The sequence below is a fragment of the Drosophila suzukii genome, chromosome 2L (assembly GCF_043229965.1).
Source record: "Drosophila suzukii chromosome 2L, CBGP_Dsuzu_IsoJpt1.0, whole genome shotgun sequence".
NCBI classification, from domain to species: domain Eukaryota; kingdom Metazoa; phylum Arthropoda; class Insecta; order Diptera; family Drosophilidae; genus Drosophila; species Drosophila suzukii.
Window position 1 is genome coordinate 25,409,794 of NC_092080.1, and position 24,400 is coordinate 25,434,193.

The 24,400-nt window shown below is 37.5% G+C and overlaps 1 protein-coding gene and 2 long non-coding RNA genes across 3 annotated transcripts in view; 1 reads left to right on the plus strand and 2 right to left on the minus strand.

Annotated features, from left to right (window-relative positions):
- Nucleotides 1-24,400, minus strand: part of Sema1a (semaphorin 1a) — a 233,220-nt gene that overhangs the window by 169,317 nt on the left and 39,503 nt on the right. Inside the window, 1 exon segment of the mRNA XM_070999542.1 lies at nucleotides 20,949-21,501. Within this exon segment, the coding sequence (XP_070855643.1) occupies nucleotides 20,949-21,189 (241 nt within the window). The 5' untranslated portion in view covers nucleotides 21,190-21,501.
- LOC118877040 (uncharacterized) lies at nucleotides 6,408-7,883 on the minus strand. Its single transcript, XR_010654731.2, has 2 exons — nucleotides 6,870-7,883; nucleotides 6,408-6,816 (listed from the first exon to the last, which is right to left on the minus strand). It is a non-coding gene; the product is annotated as an uncharacterized lncRNA (long non-coding RNA).
- Nucleotides 20,293-20,556, plus strand: LOC139355182 (uncharacterized). Its single transcript, XR_011605916.1, has 2 exons — nucleotides 20,293-20,367; nucleotides 20,440-20,556. It is a non-coding gene; the product is annotated as an uncharacterized lncRNA (long non-coding RNA).

Consider the following 24,400-nt stretch of genomic DNA (forward strand, 5'->3'; position numbering starts at 1 on the left):
ATACGAAGAACATCAAATTGACCCCAATATAGGGTCACTTTGCCACTTAATAAAAAGTTTTCTACAAAAAAGCTATTTCGTCACAAAAAATCATTTTGTCGCTGGATAAAAAAATGTAGGCGTGGCTCAGAGTGCTAGCGCGTTGTTTTTGACGCACTGACCTGAGGGTTCGTGACAAACTTATTTTTCTTCTTTATTTGAAATCGGAAAACTTTTTAAATACAACTTTATTATTAAGAAAATGTTAGATATTATTCTTAAAAATCGTACAACGTACTCTGCATCGGTGCGTACTTGAACCGGGGACCTTTCGCATCAGAGACAGACACCTTTCCCATTGGTCTTTTACACAACGTTTCCGCGGGTGTTTAGTTCAAATGCCATGATAACCGCTACTTGAGGGCAGTTAAAAACTCGAACAATCAAAAAAAGTTTTTATGGGTATCGAAGTATCTACGGTTGTTGTTAAAATGAAACTATTTACGGTAGTATACTTTTGTTACTTATTTAGTATCAAATTTATCCCAATAATTTGATCCTAGGTGTAGTGTCATTTTCACCCACACTTATCAAATTGCCTTTCAAAGATTTTTGTTGGGTGTAGTTAATAAGATCTCCATTAGCTTCATAGGATCTTCATTAGCGCCAGTTTTGTGTGGATTGTGGGCGTTAGAGTGGGCGTGGCACCCTGCTAGAACAAACTTCCGCTGCGCAAGAAACTTTGCGAGCTTCTTCATGCCAAATCCCAAATTTCTAGCTTTTATAGTTTTCAAGATCACTGCGTTCATACGGACGGACAGACGGACATGACTAGATCGACTCGGCTAGTGGTCCTGAGAATATATATATTTTATATTCACAATGACTACGGCTACTGCTCTCAGCAGTGCTATAGTTAATAAACTATAGCATTTTTCAACAGGACATTTTCTGGAAATAAAATTTAAGACAATCGACTAAAAGCAGGGACCCTAGTTATTATGACTTTTACCTTAAAAGCTCAAAAAATAACCAATAAAACCCAACATTTAATACAAATAGCAATATGTTTTTAATGTCTGAAGTTAACTTCAGTATGATTCTTGTTTTGAAGAATTCGTGTTAACTGAAAAATTGATTTAAATGTCAAACCAACCATTTTACTCAGTGATCTCTACAACCTAAAAATAATAACGTTATCAGCCGCTGGCTAAGATTGTTAAAAAAAATGTGACGTGCTCGCAAAAATTGGTTATGGTTATGTATTCTATTTTCTAAAGAAAAGAGCTCCCAGCTCACAGATCCCAGTTTTACTATAGTAAAATATCTATCTCTTAAAGGTGAGGACACTGACTCTGCACATCGGTAGTAAATTTTTATGTTTCCGGCTCGTTGATGGATCGTACATCTTTCCATAATGAATTGGCAAACCTCGCTGAAGAGAAACGTCAAAAGAGCAGGAAAGAATATGGAATCATTTGCTGTTCCTATCGGTCGTCTTTTGTAGCGTCCCTATTAAAAAACCCGTTATTTATTGTATATTAATACAAAACGGTTTATTTTATCGTTTTTGAGACTGCATTTTAGAAATTACTTTTTTAAAAGATTTGGTTAATATTTCTTACTTTGCTACGGGCTCACCTTCACTTCGCGTATAATATCAAAACACAGTGGAACCCCGAATGGAGTTTTGACTCATTTCGTTGAGTACTTTCAGATTTTTGCATCCAAAGTGCAGTTACATTTTCCGTGTTGCATTCTGTAATATATGCTTAATGACATTTTTCAAACACATTTTCTAACACCATCTCAGACAGATTTTACTTCGTATATCTAATGCTGAAATTGTCTTAAAGAATGTAGCATTTTCCTTCGGAAACTGGTTTTTGCCCTTGTGCTCCCATTTTAGAGTGTGGAAATGCACATTTAATAACGTAATTTCTGAAGCGTGCACAAGATATTTTTAGAATTTAGTTCTTCTTCGCCAAACTTCAGGCTCGCCTCGACTTTTTCTCTGTCTTCTGTTGGCAACTTTTTCTGCTTCATCTTGCACAAACAAAAAGCGGTGCAGATATATATATTTGTAAGTATCTAAGACTATGAGTATTGTACACTATAAATATACTTGTATATAAAATACATATATCTGTCTAGAACCTACGTGAGCACAATGAAGAAGTCGTCCAACTTTTTGGCAAAAAAATGGGTAAGGAACCGAATTTGCATATGCAACGTTACTCCTGGCGACGATCATGACGGCGACGATGATGATGATGATGTCGCACATTGAGGACACACACAGGACACAAGAAATAGCTGCTGGCAACAGCTAACCAACCCATCCTCGCCACTATTCCCTCTTTGCTAGACTCATTTCAGTACCGAAAGCTTCGCCACTTTTATGCAAATAATGTCTTTCAGGAATTTTTGTTATTTATAGTTAAGATAGCAAAACGTGTGGATGTCTGGTATCTCAAATAGTGTGTGCATTAGTAGATATGTCTCCTCTGCTCGCACTTACGCTTTGTCCAAGTTATTGCTTCATTTCTTGAGCAAACTTCTTCACCTGCCAAAAGTGGATACTTTCGAAGGCTGGCAAAAAGGTATCCTGATGAGTTGGGCGGCGTTGGGATGTCAAACTTTATCGGAATATCTCCAACTACCTTCTGGCTTCTTATTGCCTTCGCAGGGCATGTGAGTCTAGTAGTCAAATTACTTTTTGCAGCTCATACAAGCGTTGTCATTAAAGTTTGTGGCAGTTGACTTCGATTCGCCTTGCCTTTCAACTCTTTCTCTTTTGGTACAAATAATTTAAATTGACGTATGCTTCAGTATTTATTTGGTTACAATAACTGTGCCTCGAACATTTCTCTTGCCATTTTCCTTGGCTTAACATTAAAAGACGACGAAAAAATTTGATTATAGTAGAACAAATTCCAATAAATATTTACATTATATTTCTTGAATTTAAGAAATTGTATGAAAATACTTCAATATATGTATGAAAATACTAACAACGATTATAAATTAAACAAATGTGTTCGTACCCAAAGGTGCTCAACATGACCACACCCAACAAATCAAGCTGTAGCCAAGTTGGGAACAGTACCAGGCGCTCAGTAGCACTCACTGCAGACTAACTCACCGTCTCACCGACTCAACGGCTCTCTGACCCGCCAATGCAGTCAGCACATGTTGCAGTGTCAGTACCAGGCGTATAGTAGCACCCACTGCATATGAGAATTGCTGATCAGCATATTATACGTCTCACTAACTCACCGACTCAACGGCACACTGACGCGCCAACGCAGTCAGCACATGTTGCAGTCTTAGCTGAGCCAACTGCAACATAATCATAATTCCCTGACCTACTTTAGAATATAGCTTATTTCACAAATCATTACACTAAGCTTCCGTGTTCCAAGTAGTATATAAACATGTTCCAAATGAAGAATAAAACAGTTATCAACACACCTCATAACTCCGCGGTTCTACTTCCTAAATCTGGGAATAGGGCTCGTAATACACTATCTCAACTAACAGCTAACCACGTTAGCTCACCCTCAGCGCATAAGTAAAAGTTTGTTCCCCAAATCATCATTATTTCCTTGCAGACGGTATAATGATATCAGTCAGAAGTTTGCAACTCAGTAAAGGACACGTTTCCGGCCCCATAAATAATATGTATTCTTGATTAGCATCACTAGAGGAGTCGATCTAGCCATGTCCGTCTGTCCGTTTCTACGCAAACTAGTCTCTCAGTTTTAAAGCTATCGGGATGAAACCTTCCCAATAGTCTTATTTCTTTTGCATGTAGTATATAAGTCGGAACATGCCGCATCGGACAACTATATCCTACAAGGTGAGTACCAAAATAAACAGGACTTTTAAAAAAAAGACAGAACAAATAGTTTTTTGTGCTTTAATACAGCGTTTTGCACGGTCCAAAAGCATGTCGAACGAGTGTTTTAGCTCGTTGCCTATGGCCGCCAGTATGCCGGTGCAAGCCTTTTGAATGGCCTCTACGTCTGCATAACGCTTTCCTTTCATCGGCAAATGCATTTTTCCGAAAAGGTAGAAGTCGCACGGTGCCATATCAGGTGAATATGGGGAGTGGTTGATGGTTAAAATGTGATTTTTGGTCAAATAGTCGGACACAAGCGTCGATCGATGAGACGGCGCATTGTCGTGCAACAAACGCCAACTTCCATCTTCGCGATATTCGGGACGAACACGTCGAATACGGCGCACCAAACGCTTCAAAACTCCAAGGTAGAATACCGCATTAACGTTTTGGCCGGGTGGAACAAATTCTTTGTGGACAATACCCTTGGAATCATATAAACAAATCCGCATTGTCTTTACTTTTGACTTCTCCAGGCGCGATTTTTTGTGTTTCGGCTCGTCCGGCGCCTTCCATTCAGCACTCTGGCGTTTCGTTTCGGGATCCTATTGAAAACACCACGTTTCGTCACCAGTCACAATCTTGTAAAGGAAGTTCGGGTCTTTTTTTTGCTTCTTTAATGATGTCCTTCGAATGTTGAATTCTGAGCAATTTTTGGACGTCAGTCAATTTGTGCGGAACAAACCGTGCACACACCTTTTGTAAGCCCAAATATTCGGTCAAAATGCGATAAATCGATGCTTTGGAGATGTTCAATTCAATTTCCATGAATTTCAATGATGATTTCGGCTGATTTTTTATGAATTCACGCACAGTTTCGATGGAATTTTCGGTGATCACGAATTTTGGTTGGCCAACATGTTCATCGTCATTTATGTCCTCACGACCACTTTGAAAACGTTGAAACCACTCGTGCACTCTGCTACGGGATAGGCAATCATCGCCATAAACTTGTTTCATCAATTGAAACGTTTCGGTAAAAGTTTTACCAATTTTAAAACCAAATTTAATGTTGGCTCTTTGTTCGAAGCTCATTTTCGCACCGATGACAAAAACATACTGACACTTAAAACGCAATAACCTCACTTCCAATAGATGAAATTTTTACTGGAAGTCGATAAACGATAGCAGATTCTAACGCACCAGTTGACATATAGATGGCGCCACTAGAGGGCGCTAGATTAAAAAAGACCCGTTTACTTTAGAACTCATCTTGTATAGCTCCCATAGGAATGAAAAAATTATAATTTTTAAGCAAGAGAGAACGCTATAGTCGATGCCATCGACTACCGAATACCCGTTACTCAGCTAAAGAGAGTGTGAGAGGACTGGAGATATGCTTGCTTGTAGCTAGCGCTACCTATTTTATTACACCAGCGCACCTAGCGCTATCTGCATGTGGTGTACAATCGGGATTGAATTTGCAAAATATTGACTACTCTTGGTATTACCTATTTAATAAATGGACCGATTTGAGTATTTTTTGGCATATGATGGTAATGATAATAAGAACAAACCCTCATTTAAATGAGGACGTTGTGGACGTTTGTTGGAGTTAGAGAGGGCGTGGCACCCTGCTGAAACAAATTTGCGCTGCGTAATAATCTCTAGAAGTTGCATTTCTAATCCCAACATTCTAGCTTTTGTAGTTTCCAAGATCACAGCGTTCATACGGACGGACAGAAACCGAAACGCTTCTGATATGTATGTGAGCTGGTAGATTGGACATAGGTTGGCAGTCCTTATCACGCTGCGTTCTAAAATGATATTCGATAGTCCACCAACATCAGCCGAATCAAGAGACAGAGAAGTTGTGAAACAAAGTCGTTGGTCAAAAAGTAGTAATTTCAGTCGAAAAATCAGTTGAAAACTTATGTAACTCTTATATGTACAAACTATTATATTCCTAAACTTTATTAATAAACTACAGATAATATCCAATTATCTTACATGTATCATAATCACGAAATCTTGGCCATTTGCTGTTTACTTTATCGATATTCTCTGTTATTATGTACACTCTAACATACCAAAAATACCACAGCTATACAGAGCCGAATAAAGTCAGTTGGACAATAAATCTCAACCCGATCTGTCGTCTCCTTTTAATCGGAACACAACATTTTCTGGCGACGAGGAAAAAAGTGCCGCAAAATTTTATTTTGTGTAATTCGTGTCGGTAGACTAAAACAACAGTGATCGAACGCAAAAAGACATACAATGGCTGACAGCTAAGTTAATTTTGAAACATTATTGGCTCAACAGCAAGAATTTGCGCAGAAGTTGATGCAACAACAACAAAACTGGATGGAATCCATTCTTTCTAGGGATGCAAAAACATCGATAGTGAGTACATCGATGTTTTCAACATCGATGTTTGTAAGCATCGATATATCGCTAAAACATCGAAATTTCGCGAAAACATCGAAATTTTGCTAAAACCTCGAAATTTCGCTAAAAACATCGAAATTTTCTTCAATTTATGAATATATACCATAAAACCCTCCAAATATTAATTAAAATATTGTTTTTATGAAACTTATTATAAACTTATATTTATTCAAACAAAACAACAACAATATTTTCAGAAACAAATAAAAAAGCATAATCTTAATACATATTTTAACGAAATCATAAAGAAAAATGGAATCACATTATTTCAGTTCAGTTCACTTCAGTTCAGTTCAGTTCAGTTCAGTTCAGTTCTTACTTATCTTACTTATCTAATCGATATCTATATCTTAACTAATAATCCACTGGTTTTTCTGTAAAAACAACAGCATGTTCAAAGTTTTAGGTTTAAGTCGAGATCTCTTTTCGTCCGCGATTTGTCCTGCCTTGCTGAAAGTCCTTTCCGAGTCAGTAGATGTCGCAGGTATACATAAATATTTTAACGCGCACTGCGCAAGATTGCTGAATTGAACTTCATTAACCTGTAAGAAAATAGGGTTATTCAAGAAGAAATGTAAAATATTAAAAAATTTACCCTCCAGTATTCGAGCGGATCTATTTTCTGATGCGCATTCTGTTGCTCGAAATATTGCCGCATTTCGATTATTGCATCGGATCTCCAAGTTCTTGGCTTATTTTTGACTTTTTCGGCCATAAATCCGTACAAATCAGAGGGGTGTGTTTTCTCGGCGGCCGGTTCCTCATTTGGACATTGGTTCTGCACATCTTTGAAGACGAAAGTCAAGTCATTTTCCAACGCTGCTACTGCTTGTTCTGCATTCATCGGATTGTAAAATCCTTCCTTTTTAAATCTTGGATCGAGAATCGTTGTCATCCTCGTAGCAGTTCTAGATTCATAGGGGTAAAGTCTGCTTCTCAACTGATTTGTTAAAAACAAGCAAGTGTCAGCCCCTACACTCGTCTTCATTTGCGGCTTAAGCGTATCCATTTGAATTAAAAGGCCCTGCACTGTGGGTATTATTAAGGATACCGTTACTTTTTTGGCAGCTGACGTATTCACTGTTGCCGTTTCAAATGGCTCTAAAACGGTGCAGATGTCTTGAATGATAGAAAATTGTTCCTCACTTAACGGTAGTGGCGCCTTCAAAGATTTTAGTAAAACTCCGCAAACTGCCTCTCGAACGAGTAAAATTCTCTTTAGCATATAGAATGCACTATTCCAACGAGTAGGCACTTCCTGTATTAGGTTTAACGGCTTTTCAACGCCTTGTGCAGCTCTTAGTTTGGCATACGCAATCGCACTGCTTTTAAAATAAGTGACAATGCTCTTAACGCTTTTTAAAACATCTTGCACATCATTTAGGGCAAGCGTGCTTTGAACAATTAAATTTAATGAATGGGCAAAACAACCCAGGTGCTTTTTTTGCAAATTCTCACAGGCCTTTTTCATAGAAGCTGCGTTGTCCGTTACAATAGTTACCACTTTATTAAAAATGTCAAAGTCCATGCAAATTGCTTTTATAGTTCCTGCAATATTGTCACTGCAGTGATTGGTTTGGTCTAATAACGGCTGTGTGGCTAGAACAACCTGTCCATTGTGCCGAGAGGAACCGCCCTAATATGTTTTACCTGTATCAAACTGTAACAATACTTAATAAAATGGAAAAATGTGCACTTTTTCCCAATTTACGTACCACTTGCTTTGCGTGTGTATCTCTTAGTGATAACATCGATGTTCGAAAAAAAGCATCGATACATCGCTGTTTTAAAAAACATCGATAGTATCGATAGTGACATCGATGTTTTTGCATCCCTAATTCTTTCACAAAACAGTGGTTTGAACTTAGCCAGATCGGGAGAATTATCCGTGTGCCCGCCGTTTCCAAACTTTAACAAAGAAAATCAAAATTGGGAAACGTACCTCCAACAATTAACACAGCACTTCTTCGCTAACTCGGTGCAAGCAGCAGATAGGAAAAAAGCGTATTTTCTATCGTGGGCAGGCACTCATATATTTGAGCTTGTAAAAAATCTGTTTGGTAGCGAAAACTTGGACCAGCAGACATATGAACAAATAACGGAAAAACTAACAGAACATTTCAAGCAGAAGCGTCATATTGTTGCTGCACGGTACGAATTCTTCAAACGTCAGATGCGGGACTCACAGACACATAAGGAATGGGTCGCCGATCTACGTGGCATTGCTAGAGAGTGTCAATTTGTTTGCCAATCCGATGGGTGTTCATTTAATTACGTTAATGAAATGATCCACGATCAAATAATTGTGCACACTCCGTTCGACGGAATACGCACAGCCGCTTTGCAGAAGTTGCAGCCGTCGCTCGAAGACGTTCTCTCAATTGCCGAAAATTACGAGGCAACAACAAAGACAGTGGCAGTAATCAAAGAGAGTGAGAAGAGAGCTCTTGATACAAACGCAGTATACACACAAAAATCAAATCATCAAAAACGCAATTTTTCTGATGGAAAAGGCGGCAAGACTGCTTTAAAATCGTGCTCTGGCTGTGGTCACTCTCATTCTCGCGAAAATTGCAAGTTTCGGGAGGCAATATGCCACAAATGTGCCAGAAAGGGGCACATAGCTGTCGTTTGCTTATCCAAGCAGTGCAAAGACAAAAAAGACCCGAAACAAAAACGCAGAGTCAATTCAAACAATTTACAACGTTTCCAGCTTGGTCAAGTTTGAAGGAAACAAAACTGTGATTGAAGTGGAACTCTTCAATACAATCGTATCCTTCCAAATGGATTCTGGTGCAACGGTGTCAATATTGAATGTCAATACACACAAAAAGCTAAACAGTCCGAGACTGCAGAAGTGCGATCGAATCTTGCACGCATTTGGCCAACAACAAATTCCTGTACTGGGTGAGCTACACACTGTAGCAAAGTGTGGCAACAAATTGGCAAATGTAGTGATAATTGTGGCTAATGTGGAGAACTCCAATAACACCAGTTTACAAAAAAAAATTGATGAAATACGCCTTTCAGGAAACCTTTGTTTTCCAGTAAGATACATCTCCCTGATTAAGAAAAGGGCACTTAAAATTTTTTCTATGGTACCAATTTTTTTTAAAGTGTAAAAAACGTTTTTCGCACTTTTTTATTTTATAACTCGAGTTGTGATAAACCGAATTCGGTCATTAAGGACTCATTTTACAGGTAATAGAATGCCCTTTAACTTTCTTATACACATCATTAAGTTCCATTCATTAGTTCAAAAGCTACACTTCGTCAAAGTTGAAAAATTTGGAAAAAAATCAAAAACGCTGGCATAAATGGCTTCTTTAAAAATACACGCGTAAAAACCGAAATTAGTTTTACGTTGTTTTCTTGATGGCTGAACCATAACGGAGAATATGCGCCATAGATCACGACAATCCGTTGGTAAATCGATTTTTAACAGATTTTTAAACGTATATACCCAAGTTCATTATTCTGGAGCAGCGGCCGTTAAACGTTATTTTAAATTTTCAGTGTTGGGGAACGTAAGAATTTGGTGCAAGTTGTTATGCATAACGTCAGTTTCCTTGCTAAAAATATATGAAAATGATTTCCTCGTAACTGTAATCGCATACTCTTTAGCTTGCCCAGCGCTAATAGCAAAGAAACTGACGTTATGCATAACAACTTGCACCAAATTCTTACGTTCCCCAGCACTGAAAATTTAAAATAACGTTTAACGGCCGCTGCTCCCGAATAATGAACTTGGGTATATACGTTTAAAAATCTGTTAAAAATCGATTTACCAACGGATTGTCGTGATCTATGGCGCATATTCTCCGTTATGGTTCAGCCATCAAGAAAACAACGTAAAACTAATTTCGGTTTTTACGCGTGTATTTTTAAAGAAGCCATTTATGCCAGCGTTTTTGATTTTTTTCCAAATTTTTCAACTTTGACGAAGTGTAGCTTTTGAACTAATGAATGGAACTTAATGATGTGTATAAGAAAGTTAAAGGGCATTCTATTACCTGTAAAATGAGTCCTTAATGACCGAATTCGGTTTATCACAACTCGAGTTATAAAATAAAAAAGTGCGAAAAACGTTTTTTACACTTTAAAAAAAATTGGTACCATAGAAAAAATTTTAAGTGCCCTTTTCTTAATCAGGGAGATGTATCTTACCGGAAAACAAAGGTTTCCTGAAAGGCGTATTTCATCAATTTTCTTTTGTAAACTGGTGTAATCTGTTCGGCTTGGATTTGTTTAAAACATTCAATTTTGAAATTCAGCAAATCGCAAACGTCACTGAAAAGCAGGGGACCCAAATGACAGATCTTTGCCAGAGGTATAAGGAGGTATTTGAGCCGGCTATTGGTACGATAAAAAACTTTAAAGCAAGCATTTACCTTAAACCGAGTTCCGTACCAAAGTTCTACAAAAGCAGGCAAATTCCGTTTGCCCAATTGGATAAGTTCAAGGAGGAAGCGCAGCGTCTCATAGAAGCAGGTATTTGGAAACCCATAAAATTTAGCAACTGGGCATCGCCAATAGTACTAGCATCGAAGCCAGGTGAAGCACTACGAATCTGCGGCGATTTCAAGCAAGGCGTCAATTCCCAATTGGACATCGAGCAATATCCATTGCCGACACGTGAGTCTTTGTTACACAAAATTCGTCACGGCACGCATTTCTCCAAAATTTACCTCAAAGACGCATACTTACAAATGGAGTTAGACGATGCAGCGAAAGAAATTATGGTTGTCAACACGCCGTTGGGTCTCTTTCAGTACCAACGTTTGCCTTATGGAATAGCTAGCGCACCAGCTATGTATATTCCAGCGCCACCTTGAGCAGCTTCTAAGTGAAACAGAAGGTTGTGGAAATTATCTCGACGACATAATTATTTCGGCTCCTACAGTGGACCAACACCTAGCCAGACTTGAACAAATTTTATGCGTTTTACAGGCAAATGGCATAAAGTGTAAGAAAGAGAAATGTTTCTTTCTAAAGGATGAAATTGAGTACCTTGGGAGAAGAGTCAGTGTTAAGGCATCCTTCCGGATTCGTCAGGACTCGAAGCCGTTAAGGAATTAAAGCCGCCCTCCAATCTACAACAGCTACATGCGTTCATGGGAAAAGTGAACTATTTCTGCAATTTCATTCCAAATTACTCCCAGTTAGTTTCACCCCTAAATCAATTGCGTAGGAAGAACGTACCCTTCAAGTTTGGATCAGAGCAACAGCAAGCTTTCTCAGCTTTGAAGAAGCATATCCTCGACGAATCTTCCGCTTGTTTTAGCCACAGATGCATCCTCTTTCGGCATTGGTGTTGTATTGTCACACATACATCCAGATGGCAAGGAAAAGCCAATAGCCTTCGCATCAAAAACCCTTGACGTTCACCAAGTCCGATACAGCCAAATTGAGAAGGAAGCCCTTTCAATAATATTTGGGGTAATGAAGTTTCATCAGTATTTATATGGCAGGAAATTTATTCTCATAACTGATCATAAGCCATTGGTCACAATCTTTAATCCTAGCTATTGAATATGCACTAGAATATCCCCATTATAATTTAGAATATAACAAAAACAGCATTATAACATTATCGATATCTGGTAACACTAAAGTGTAAGCCACGCGGATAATCCTCTCTCTTACTTCCGTGATCTCTAAATCTGTGGTTGGTTGTGCTGTGCTAAATAAAGAATAATATAATTTAAACTAAATAACATCGATATTTTTTATTTAAACGTAGAATCCCAATAGGTTACGCCTAATATATTTAGATAAGTGAAAATTTAGTTAGCTTGTGAGATTGCTTTGATTTGCGCAACGTTGTGAAATTGTGTCTCACATACATTCATATAGCTGAGTGCGTGTGTTTGTAAATTACCATGGAAAAACGCAACATTAAGCCTTTTGACGGGGAAAAATATGCGGTATGGAAATTTAGAATCAGAGCCTTATTCGCAGAGTTAGATGTGTTAAAAGTTATAGACGAGAACATTCTAGAAAAAATCGACGATTCCTGGAAAAAGGCAGAGCGTTGTGCAAAAAGCACTCTGATAGAATACCTCAGTGACTCTTTCTTAAACTTTGTGACATGCAACAACACGGCGCGACAAATTCTCAAGAATTTGGACGCCATCTATGAACGCAAGAGTCTGTTAGCTGTTCAGAAAAGATTGCTGTCGCTGAAGTTGCAGAGTGAGACAGCACTATTAAGTCATTTTAATATTTTCGATGAATCGATGAGTGAGTTAGCCTCAGGGGTGAAAATCGACGAAATGGACAAAGTGTCGTACTTGCTATTGACCTTGCCATCGTCATATAATAAGGTAATAACTGCGATTGAGACCCTAGCTGAGGGAAATCTTACTTTAGCCTTTGTAAAGAACAGATTACTCAATCACGAGATAAAAATTAAAAACGATAGCAGTGATACAAGTAGGAAAGTTATGAAGGCAGCGGTATACAATAACAACAATTATAAAAATAGATCCTTTAAAAATAGTAACAGTGGAATTCGGAAGCCATTTAAGGGAAAGGGAAAATTTAATATCAAGTGTCATCACTGTGGCAAAGAAGGGCATATTAAAAAAGATTGTAATGCGATCAAAATAATTATAAATGATAAAAATAAAGAAAATAACAAACAAGCACAAATAGCATCAGCCCAACCCGGCTTCGCGTTTATGTTAAATCGTTTTGATAAAAATAAGTCCAAAAGTGACAATGAGAACGTTAAATTTATATTGGATTCTGGTGCTACAGACCATCTCGTAAATGACGAAAAACTTTTTGTGGATTACATCGACCTGGAGTCTCCTATTAAAATTGATGTTGCCAAGCATGGCGAATTTATTTTTGCAACGAAGCGCGGAACTGTCAGGCTGAACAATGGAAACCAAATCACGCTTGAGGATGTGCTTTATTGCCAGAATGTTGCAAAAAAATTTAATTTCTGTCAAGCGACTGCAGGAGGCCGGTATGACCGTTATGTTTGGCAGTAACGGCGTAAAGATATTCAAGAATGGATCTGTGGTTGCTGAGAATTCAGGTATGTTCAATACACCAATTCTTGAATTTAAAGCCTATATATCAAATGCGGAAAAAAATATAATGAATATCGGTTATGGCATGAGAGATTAGGTCACATTAGTAAAAGGAAATTGCTAGAAATTAAAAGAAATAATTTATTTAGTGACAATAATCTTCTAGACAACGTTAATCCAGTTAATGAGATATGTGAAGCAAGGCAATGGCAAACAAGCGAGATTGCGGTTTGAAAAACATAAAAATAAACAATATATAAGTAGACCCCTATTTGTAGTCCATTCTGATGTTTGCGGGCCAATAACACCTGTTTCAATTGACGACAAAAACTACTATGTTATTTTTGTGGATCAATACACACATTATTGTGTAACGTATTTAATGAAACATAAATCAGATGTTTTTACAATGTTTACGGATTTTGTAGCGAAAAGTGAGGCGCATTTCAACCTTAAAATTGTAAATCTCTATATAGACAATAGTAGGGAATATCTATCCAGTGACATGCGTGACTATTGTGTACAGAAAGGGATAAGTTACCATTTGACTGTGCCATATACACTGCAATTAAACGGCGTATCAGAAAGGATGATCAGAACGATTACTGAAAAAGCTCGTAGTATGGTAAACGGTGCTAAATTAGATAAAAGCTAGTGGGGTGAAGCTGTTCTAACAGCAACTTATTTAGTTAACAGGATTCCGACTAGGGCGCTTGATGATAGTTCAAAAACTCCATATGAGGCTTGGCACAATAGAAAGCCTGATCTAAAATCATATTTCATCAATTTTCTTTTGTAAACTGGTGTAATCTGTTCGGCTTGGATTTGTTTAAAACATTCAATTTTGAAATTCAGCAAATCGCAAACGTCACTGAAAAGCAGGGGACCCAAATGACAGATCTTTGCCAGAGGTATAAGGAGGTATTTGAGCCGGCTATTGGTACGATAAAAAACTTTAAAGCAAGCATTTACCTTAAACCGAGTTCCGTACCAAAGTTCTACAAAAGCAGGCAAATTCCGTTTGCCCAATTGGATAAGTTCAAGGAGGAAGCGCAGCGTCTCATAGAAGCAGGTATTTGGAAACCCATAAAATTTAGCAACTGGGCATCGCCAATAGTACTAGCATCGAAGCCAGGTGAAGCACTACGAATCTGCGGCGATTTCAAGCAAGGCGTCAATTCCCAATTGGACATCGAGCAATATCCATTGCCGACACGTGAGTCTTTGTTACACAAAATTCGTCACGGCACGCATTTCTCCAAAATTTACCTCAAAGACGCATACTTACAAATGGAGTTAGACGATGCAGCGAAAGAAATTATGGTTGTCAACACGCCGTTGGGTCTCTTTCAGTACCAACGTTTGCCTTATGGAATAGCTAGCGCACCAGCTATGTATATTCCAGCGCCACCTTGAGCAGCTTCTAAGTGAAACAGAAGGTTGTGGAAATTATCTCGACGACATAATTATTTCGGCTCCTACAGTGGACCAACACCTAGCCAGACTTGAACAAATTTTATGCGTTTTACAGGCAAATGGCATAAAGTGTAAGAAAGAGAAATGTTTCTTTCTAAAGGATGAAATTGAGTACCTTGGGAGAAGAGTCAGTGTTAAGGCATCCTTCCGGATTCGTCAGGACTCGAAGCCGTTAAGGAATTAAAGCCGCCCTCCAATCTACAACAGCTACATGCGTTCATGGGAAAAGTGAACTATTTCTGCAATTTCATTCCAAATTACTCCCAGTTAGTTTCACCCCTAAATCAATTGCGTAGGAAGAACGTACCCTTCAAGTTTGGATCAGAGCAACAGCAAGCTTTCTCAGCTTTGAAGAAGCATATCCTCGACGAATCTTCCGCTTGTTTTAGCCACAGATGCATCCTCTTTCGGCATTGGTGTTGTACGGATTTTGTAGCGAAAAGTGAGGCGCATTTCAACCTTAAAATTGTAAATCTCTATATAGACAATAGTAGGGAATATCTATCCAGTGACATGCGTGACTATTGTGTACAGAAAGGGATAAGTTACCATTTGACTGTGCCATATACACTGCAATTAAACGGCGTATCAGAAAGGATGATCAGAACGATTACTGAAAAAGCTCGTAGTATGGTAAACGGTGCTAAATTAGATAAAAGCTAGTGGGGTGAAGCTGTTCTAACAGCAACTTATTTAGTTAACAGGATTCCGACTAGGGCGCTTGATGATAGTTCAAAAACTCCATATGAGGCTTGGCACAATAGAAAGCCTGATCTAAAATATTTGAAAATATTTGGTTCAACAGTGTATGTCCATAATAAAAGCAGAAAAAGAAAATTCGATGAAAAATCATTCAAAACAATTTTAGTTGGCTATGAACCAAATGGTTTAAAACTATGGGATATAATAATAAAAAGTTTATTGTTGCAAGAGACGTAATCGTAGATGAAACAAATATGATTAATTCTAGAGCTGTGAATAAAATAGAGTTCCTGAATGAGAGGAAGGAGATTAATAATACAAACTTCCTGAATGAGAGTAAGGAAAGTCACATATTAAATATCCTGAATGAGAGTAAGGAGATTATTAATACAAAATTCCTGAATGAGAGTAAGGAAAGTGATGTAATAAATATCCCGAATGAGAGTAAGGAAAGTGATAAAGATTGTATCCTGAATGAGATTAAGGATAGTGACGCAGTTCGTAACCTGAATGAGAGTAAGGAAAGTGATAAAGATTGTATCCTGAATGAGAGTAAGGATAGTGGACACAGTTCGTAACCTGAATGAGAGTAAGGAATATAATAATATTAATATCCAGAATGACAGTATGGAAAAAAGATTTGACTTAAAACAGCCTATTGAATGTAATGAATGTACTTCAAAAATCATACAAGGAAGAAGAAATCGATTACAATAATTATATTTTAAACGCTCATACAATCTTCAGTGATATTCCAAGTTCGTTCGAAGAAATACAAAGTAGGAGTGACAAATCTTTATGGGTGGCTGCTTTTAAAAGTGAACTGGATGCCCATCAGTTTAACAATAGCTGGTCGATAGTTAGGAAGCCTGAGAATATAAATATTGTTGACAGCAAGTGGGTTTTTACCTTAAAATCTGACGAATTTGGAAATCCAAAAAGATACAAAGCTAGGTTAGTGGCGCGTGGGTTCACGCAGAAATATCTCATTGATTATAAAGAAACAGTTGCTCCTGTGGCTAGAATAGCAAGTTTTCGTTTCTTATTATCCATTTCAATCCAATATGATTTAAAAGTACACCACATGGATGTAAAAAGTGCATTTCTTAATGGAAAATTAAAAGAAGAAATATATACGAGAGTGCCTCAAGGTGTGTTATGCAGTGCTAATAGTGTATGTAAATTGAATAAAGCAATTTACGGTCTCAAACAAGCAGCAAGATGCTGGTTTGAGGTATTTGAGCATGCACTAAAAGAGTGTGGATTTGTAAATTCTCCAGTTGACCGATGTATTTATGTTCTGGATAAGGGTGATGTAAAAAGTAATATATATTTACTTCTTTATGTAGATGATTTGGTTATTGCCACAGCAGACATAGAAAAGATGAAATGTTTCAAATCATATTTAATGAACAAGTTCAGAATGACTGATTTGGAAGAAATTCGATATTTTATTGGAATAAGAATAGAAATTGGTGATGGAAAAATACTTTTAAGCCAATCTGCTTACGTTAAAAAGATTTTGAATAAGTTCAAAATGAGTGATTGCAAATCAGTCAGTACTCCCTTAGCCACCAAGCTTAATTATGAATTATTAAATTCAGATGAATGGTATGATGCGCCTTGTCGTAACTTAGTTGGTTGTCTTATGTATGTAATGTTATGTACACGTCCAGACTTGGTCACTGCTGTTAATATTTTAAGTCGATATATGAACAAAAATAATGCAGAGTTATGGATATGTTTGAAAAGGATTCTTAGATATCTAAAAGGGAATATAGACATGAAATTAGAATTTAAGAAAAATTTGAGTTTTGAAAATGTAATTGTCGGATACGCAGACTCTGACTGGGGAGGAAATGAAATTGACAGGAAGAGTACAACGGGGTTTCTATTCAAAATATTTAACCAAAATCTTATATGCTGGAATACAAAAAGGCAAAATTCAGTGGCTGCTTCATCGACCGAGGCCGAATACATGGCCTTGTTCGAAGCTGTAAGAGAAGCCTTGTGGTTGAAATCCCTATTAGAAAGTGTTCATATCCAATTTGAAAGACCTATAAAGTTATATGAAGATAAACAGGGATGTATTAGTATAGCTAATAATCCCTCATGCCATAAAAGATCTAAACATATTGATATCAAATATCATTTTACAAAAGAGCAAATAAAAAATAATGTTGGATTTAACTTTATGGATTTACGTGGAAAAATGGGACTGGATGGAGAAGCCAAACTACACGAATAATTTGTTTCATTTTGTTAAATTTTTTCTATAACTATAACTATTTAGTTCTTAAGAGTGATCTGATTGGGTTCTTTGGGTTTTCCCAATCCTAGCAGCAAATGCTGGATCACTGTATTGTATGTTCCCAATAGAAAAGAAAAGAAGATAAGCAAGCACAAGCCACATAGATTAAGTTGAAAACATGTAATTTTAATTTTAATTATGATTTCATTTATAATGCAATTTTTGAGGGGGCGTATTGAATATGCACTAGAATATCCCCATTATAATTTAGAATATAACAAAAACAGCATTATAACATTATCGATATCTGGTAACACTAAAGTGTAAGCCACGCGGATAATCCTCTCTCTTACTTCCGTGATCTCTAAGTCTGTGGTTAGTTGTGCTGTGCTAAATAAAGAATAATATAATTTAAACTAAATAACATCGATTGAACTTATTTCCAATCCCAACACTAGCAAGCATTTGTCAACAATGACTTCAAACAGACTCCGTCGTTGGGCTATAATATTGATGGCTTACAATTTTGATATTAAATATCGCTCAACCACAGCTCATGGAAATGCAGACGCACTCTCACGTCTTTCTATAAGCTCAGATCCCCTTTTCGATAAGGAAGAGGAGTGCTATAACATCGTCGATACATCCTGTCCAATAAATGCCGATATCATCAACGAAAGTCTAAAAAGCGATGCAATTTTGCAAAGAGTATACCACTTCGTATCAACTGGTTGGCCAGACCAACAGGATGATCCCGAAATACAACCTTACTTCAGCCGCAGATTTGCCTTGACGATCAACAACAAGCTGCTATGTCTCCATTCTGATGTCAAGCGAATTATTATTCCTCGCAAGCTTCGAAGTAAAATTCTTGTACTTCTTCACGACGGTCACTGGGGAATAGTTCACATGAAACAACTAGCACGTCAGCATGTTTGGTGGCCAGGTATCGACGACGACATAGCACAACTAACTAAGAGTTGCACCGTTTGCAAGGTAGGCAACCCAGCCCCGGTAAAAGGGATTCAAAGCTGGCCAAAAGCTACAAGTGCCTGAAGAAGGATACACATAGACTTTGCGGGTCCTATATTTGACTCAATGTGGCTAATATGCGTCGATGCTTATTCTCAGTTCCCGTTTATAACCCAAATGTCATTAACTACAACTGCAAATACAATATCAGCGCTCACGGCTATTTTTGCAATTGAGGGTTACCCCAAAACAATTGTCAGTAATAATGGACCGCAACTCACTGCAGAAACCTTTAAGGAATTTTACCTTCAACATGGAATTAACCACCTAACTACAGCTCCCTTTCACCCAGCATCAAATGGACTTGCTGAGCGCTTCGTCCAAACTTTTAAAAGTTCTGTCGGCAAAAACATCAAAGACGGGTTTTCAGTAAAAATAGCCGTTAGGAAATACCTTAGTTCGGAAACTCGGAAGGAAAAAATCCTGCAGAACTTCTACATGGTCGCCCTGTGCGTACGATCTTAATTCAACTTTTTGAAAAACAAACTGAAAGCCAGCATATCGAACCAAAGAAGTATTCACCGAACCAAAAAGTATTTGCCAAAAATTACGCCAGGGGAGAAAAGTGGATAAAAGCTGTCTTCTTCTTCGAACATCCAAAGGCTTTATTAAGCGCCACATAAATCATATTAAGCCTAGATCTGATCACGATGACCTCAGTAGCAGCTCCAAAGAGGACAACACTCCGTTTTGGTGGATGCCCGACACTTCCAATCCACCAACAACTCCGCCAAGCCCAAGACATGAAGAACAGCAGCCATCTAGCCCATCACAGCCTCTCCAATCCACCCAAGCTTCCAATGAAGTACCAGCACCAATCCAGCTAGATAAACCTCAACCGTCACAGCGACGTCGATCTGGTATCCCCATCCGCAGCAGTACTCGTTCGCACCAAGATGTCAACCGTTTCCAACCCCCAGATTTCAGAAAGCGTAAAACTACTAACAAAATGTAAATTTAGGGGAGAGATGTGATATGTATCATAATCACGAAATCTTGGCCATTTGCTGTTTACTTTATCGATATTCTCTGTTATTATGTACACTCTAACATACCAAAAATACCACAGCTATACAGAGCCGAATAAAGTCAGTTGGACAATAAATCTCAACCCGATCTGTCGTCTCCTTTTAATCGGAACACAACCGCTTCCTTTTAGCTGTTACATACTTTCCGACGATTCTAGTAAACCCTTTTACTCTACGGGTAGCGGGTATAAAAATGTGAACAAATTATAGCTTTGGTGTTTTTAGATATATTACACCCAGAAAAAAAAGAACGAAAAAAATCAAGAACATTTTTCATGAAATGCGAACAATCCGTTCTCCATTTTTAGTTCTCACATTTCGAACGTATGTTCACGAAAATCGAACGGTGTTGGTAACAATCTCTACCGACGAACAACTTGGTTCCAAATTTCGAAAAATGTTCTCGCCACATGGTTGATGTTTGTTTATTGCAACAATATGTCGGTCTAGTGTCCCGATTTTCCGCTATCGAAAAATTCGCTCGGTGGTCCAGCTGCTAGAGCGTCCGCCTTCGACACATGGTATCACAGGTTCGAGTCCGCAAGAAGACGGTTGTGAATTGTAAGTTTTATTAAAATATTATTTCTAATGTTTATATGTACTTCTATTAATTAATAAACTCTTTGTCTTCAGCAAAATAAACAAAACACATTGATTTCTAGCAATAACAAAACATAAGGTGGGAAATTAAATAAATCTCTACCAGGCGTCCAGAAAGTCTAGCATGTACACAAACCTCGTTTTTTTTAATATTTTTATGTTCTCAAGTTAACCCCGAAATGTTCTTAAACTGACACCATTCGTTCGGAACCCAACGCTAAAGTTTCGGTCACATTTTACGAACAACCGTTCATGAACTGTCAACAAACGGGCTCACGCACTTTTTGACAACGTTTGGTCTTGATTTTTGAACGTTTCGAACGGATTTTTTTCTGGGTGTACCTTCTACTGTTGGGAATATCATTCTTTTAATATTTCTGAATTTTGAATTAAACTTTTTAAAAACAGGACAACTATATCATACAACTGCCATAGGCACGATCGAATAATTACTTGGAAAATAATTCTAGATTTGTTATATTATTATATTTTTGCACTACAATAAAAACTTACTTTTATAATTCTTTTGACACTTTACTCACCTAATTCAACGTAGAGTTTTGGTCGTATATTCTCCTGCCAGGCACTTTGATTACCAATCACGAGGACTGTAAGTAGTAGGAAGACTTGCATCCAACCGTATCCGTAAACTTTGCTTAACTTATGTTTCATTATTGTTGCTTTAGCCGCCGTTGCACTTTTCAAATGCATTTTATGGCCTTTATTACTGTTGTTGTTCTTGGCGCTGTTGTTATTGTAGTTTGTGTTGCGTAAATGTAACATTTCTATTTTGCATAAACTTTAGATAAATTCCAGTTTGATTAAATTCACAACATTTATTATTGTTGACTGTGAGTGCTTTTCGTCGAACTTTATTGTATTTAAATGGATTTGGTTTTGCTTTTATTTGGCTTGTTTGTGCGTGCTTTTAAGTTTCTGCGTCGGAATTAACTTTAATCTTTAAATTTTAATTTTATGTGGCAAATGTGTTGAACAATTTTTGTGCAACCACTTTTACTTTTCTGTCATAACAGGTCAAAATTGTGATATTTTCTTCATTTAGTTAACGAAAAACAAATGAGAGGTCAGTCATTTCTGTAAAGAGAGAAAGAACGTTATATTGAATAAATTTTATAAAAGCATATATTAAGTGAAGCATTTAAAGGAGAGGATATAAAAAAAAAATTAAAGTGTTTTTTTTTAAGATAAAGTAAAGATATTAAAGATTTTGAAAAATCTTTGTTTTTTATTTATAAGCCTAAGTTTCTAAGAAAATCATATCTCAAGACGGCCCTATTTGTATTTCTGTGGCATCCCCGATATTCTTGTTCGGCAACAGTAGACTGTGCAGCCCCAAGTTTTAATTTTTAATTAAATTCATAAAATCTGGAAGGGTAGTAAAACAGAAGCACAAAAATATCATTGAAAAGTACACTCAGAAAAAAAATCAAGTATTTCGTGCTTGAATAAAGTATTTTCGGTGTCAGAGCTTCGGCACGCATGGAAAATACAGAACCCGAGAACAAAATGCAGCATTTTTTTACCCGTTACTCGTAGAGTAAAAGGGTATCTAGATTCGTCGGAGAGTAGGTAACAGGTAGAAGGAAGCCTTTCCGATCCCATAAAGTAAATATATTCTTGATCAGGATCATTAGCCGAGTCGACCTAGCCATGTCCGTCTGTCCATCCGTCCGTATGAATGCTGAGATCTCGGAAACTACAAAAGCAAGAAAGTTGGGATTTGGTATGTAGATTCCTGAGCTTCTTGCTCAACGCAAGTTTGTATCAGCAGGGTGCCACGCCCACTTTAACACCCACAAACCACCGAAAACTGTGATGCCTACAGTTTTTATGCTAGAAAAAAATGTTTAACTGAAATGTATTGTTGTCGTCAATATCGATTGACCCAAAAAAGTTTGCCACTCTAACGCCCACAAGCCGCCCAAACCTGTGGCGCCCACAATTTCCATGCTAGATAAAAAATTTTAACTGAAATGTATTAGTCTCCTCAATACCTATCGATTAACCCAAAAAAAGTTTGACACGCCCATTCTAACGCCCATACGCTTAAATATGTCTGCCGCCCACATAACCATATATTGAGATAGCGGGTAGGTGGCGCATTACAATCTCGCTTTGCTGCTTGCATGTCCCCATCTCCCTTTAGCCCCCTTAGCTGAGTAACGGGTATCTGATATTTGAGGTACCAGGCTATAGCATTCTTCCTTGTTTAAGCTCGTATAAGTTTTTAGAATCTTTTGGTCTACAATCAAGTATGAATAATTCTTAAATCTAGTCATATTTTTACTAAATACAAGTACGATTTATCAATAAAGTAAAAAAGTTACAGGGATTACTTAAAGACGAATAATTCTTAAATCAATATGCATATATTGTAAAATTAAATTGGGTTTTTATTATATGCTAGTAAGAGGAATAAGTATTGGAAACTGAAATAAACGAAATATAACTAAATAATATTAATTTTTTAAGTTTACTTATGACTGCCGCTCACGGGCATTAACACTGTGTAATTAATGCGCCTTCTGTACCGAGCACTTTCAGAATAAGCAGTTGGGCATTATTAGAGTTGAAAGATATTTAATTTCAAAATGTGCTCAGTGAGAACTTTTTCAGCATGGTATACATGAAATCGTTCTTAAATCAAGGCTGTCTGTACTTGGTTTTAGCACGGTGTTTTTCCCTGAGTGTAGAAATTGTTTCCAGATATTCTTTGCTGAGTACCTTTTTAATTTAGATATGAAATATACAATAATAGGCTTCGTTACTGTTGTTTATATGGATGCAATGACACTTTATAAATAGTTGAGCGCAATATGTACTGTCTCTTACCCACCATTCTATCATTTTCCAATTTCACATGCATACATTTTGCGCTCGATTAAATGTTGGTCTCCTTTACCCTGCTCTCTTAAATCGGCTTATTGTGCAATCGTGTGAGTGCACACCCACACAAGCAAATATCACACGCACAAAGCCACGCCCTCCTATTGGGGAGTCGCAGAAATTGTTTTTTTAGTTGCCATGCAGATAAGTTTAGCGACCTTCGCCCACAAATGGGAAACCTTTACATCTGGCAAAAGAAAATGAATCAAGAAAACGAGTATAAAGCAAGGCGAAAAGAAACAGAAAGGCAGGAAGGAATATATGAGGGATATAAACGGCAAAAGAGGAAAACAAAGTGTAGAAGAAAAAAGAAAAGGTGCCAAGTAGCGTGCACAGCTAATGAGTCAGCACAGGCCCCGCAGACACCCACCAACCAAAACCACCCACCCCCGTGCAGAGAAATTAAAATTTAGCACGAAAATGTACAAATCTAGCACACGAAGGGTCGGCAAGCTTAGGAGAATTGAGGGCGGCATAAATCTGCCAGAGGTGAACTTTGAGGAGGGTGTAGCTGGGTGGCCAGAGTGCAGCGAAATTTGTTTTTCCAAACCATGTGCATCTGCGTCGGCTTCGTTCTAATTATGACCTCAACTGAACGCCGGGGTGCCAAGAAAAAATGGTCGGGATATAAAAAATACTAACTAAAAATGCTAACTAAAAGTGCACGATTTTCAAAACCTTTTTAAACTGGTATACTGGTAGAGGGTCTCTTACAAATTTTACAATTTGCAATACCTTTACAGCTTCGTAGTTTTTGAACACATCATTTTATACTTCAGGATGTTTATTTATTTTAGCTTACGTTTTTCCTTCATAACAAGGAAGAACTCTATAGTCGAGAGACTCGACTATCAGATACCCGTTACTCAGCTAAAAGGAACAAAAGGGATGGAAATGTACAAGCAGCAAAGCGAGATTGTAATGCGCCACCTACCCGGGATCTCAACTTCTATTAAATCAATCGATATCTACTGACGAGACAATTACATTTCAGATATAATTTTTTTAGCATAAAAACTGCCAATCAATAGGTATTGACGAGACGAATACATTTCAGCTTACATTTTTTTCTAGCACTAAAAACTTA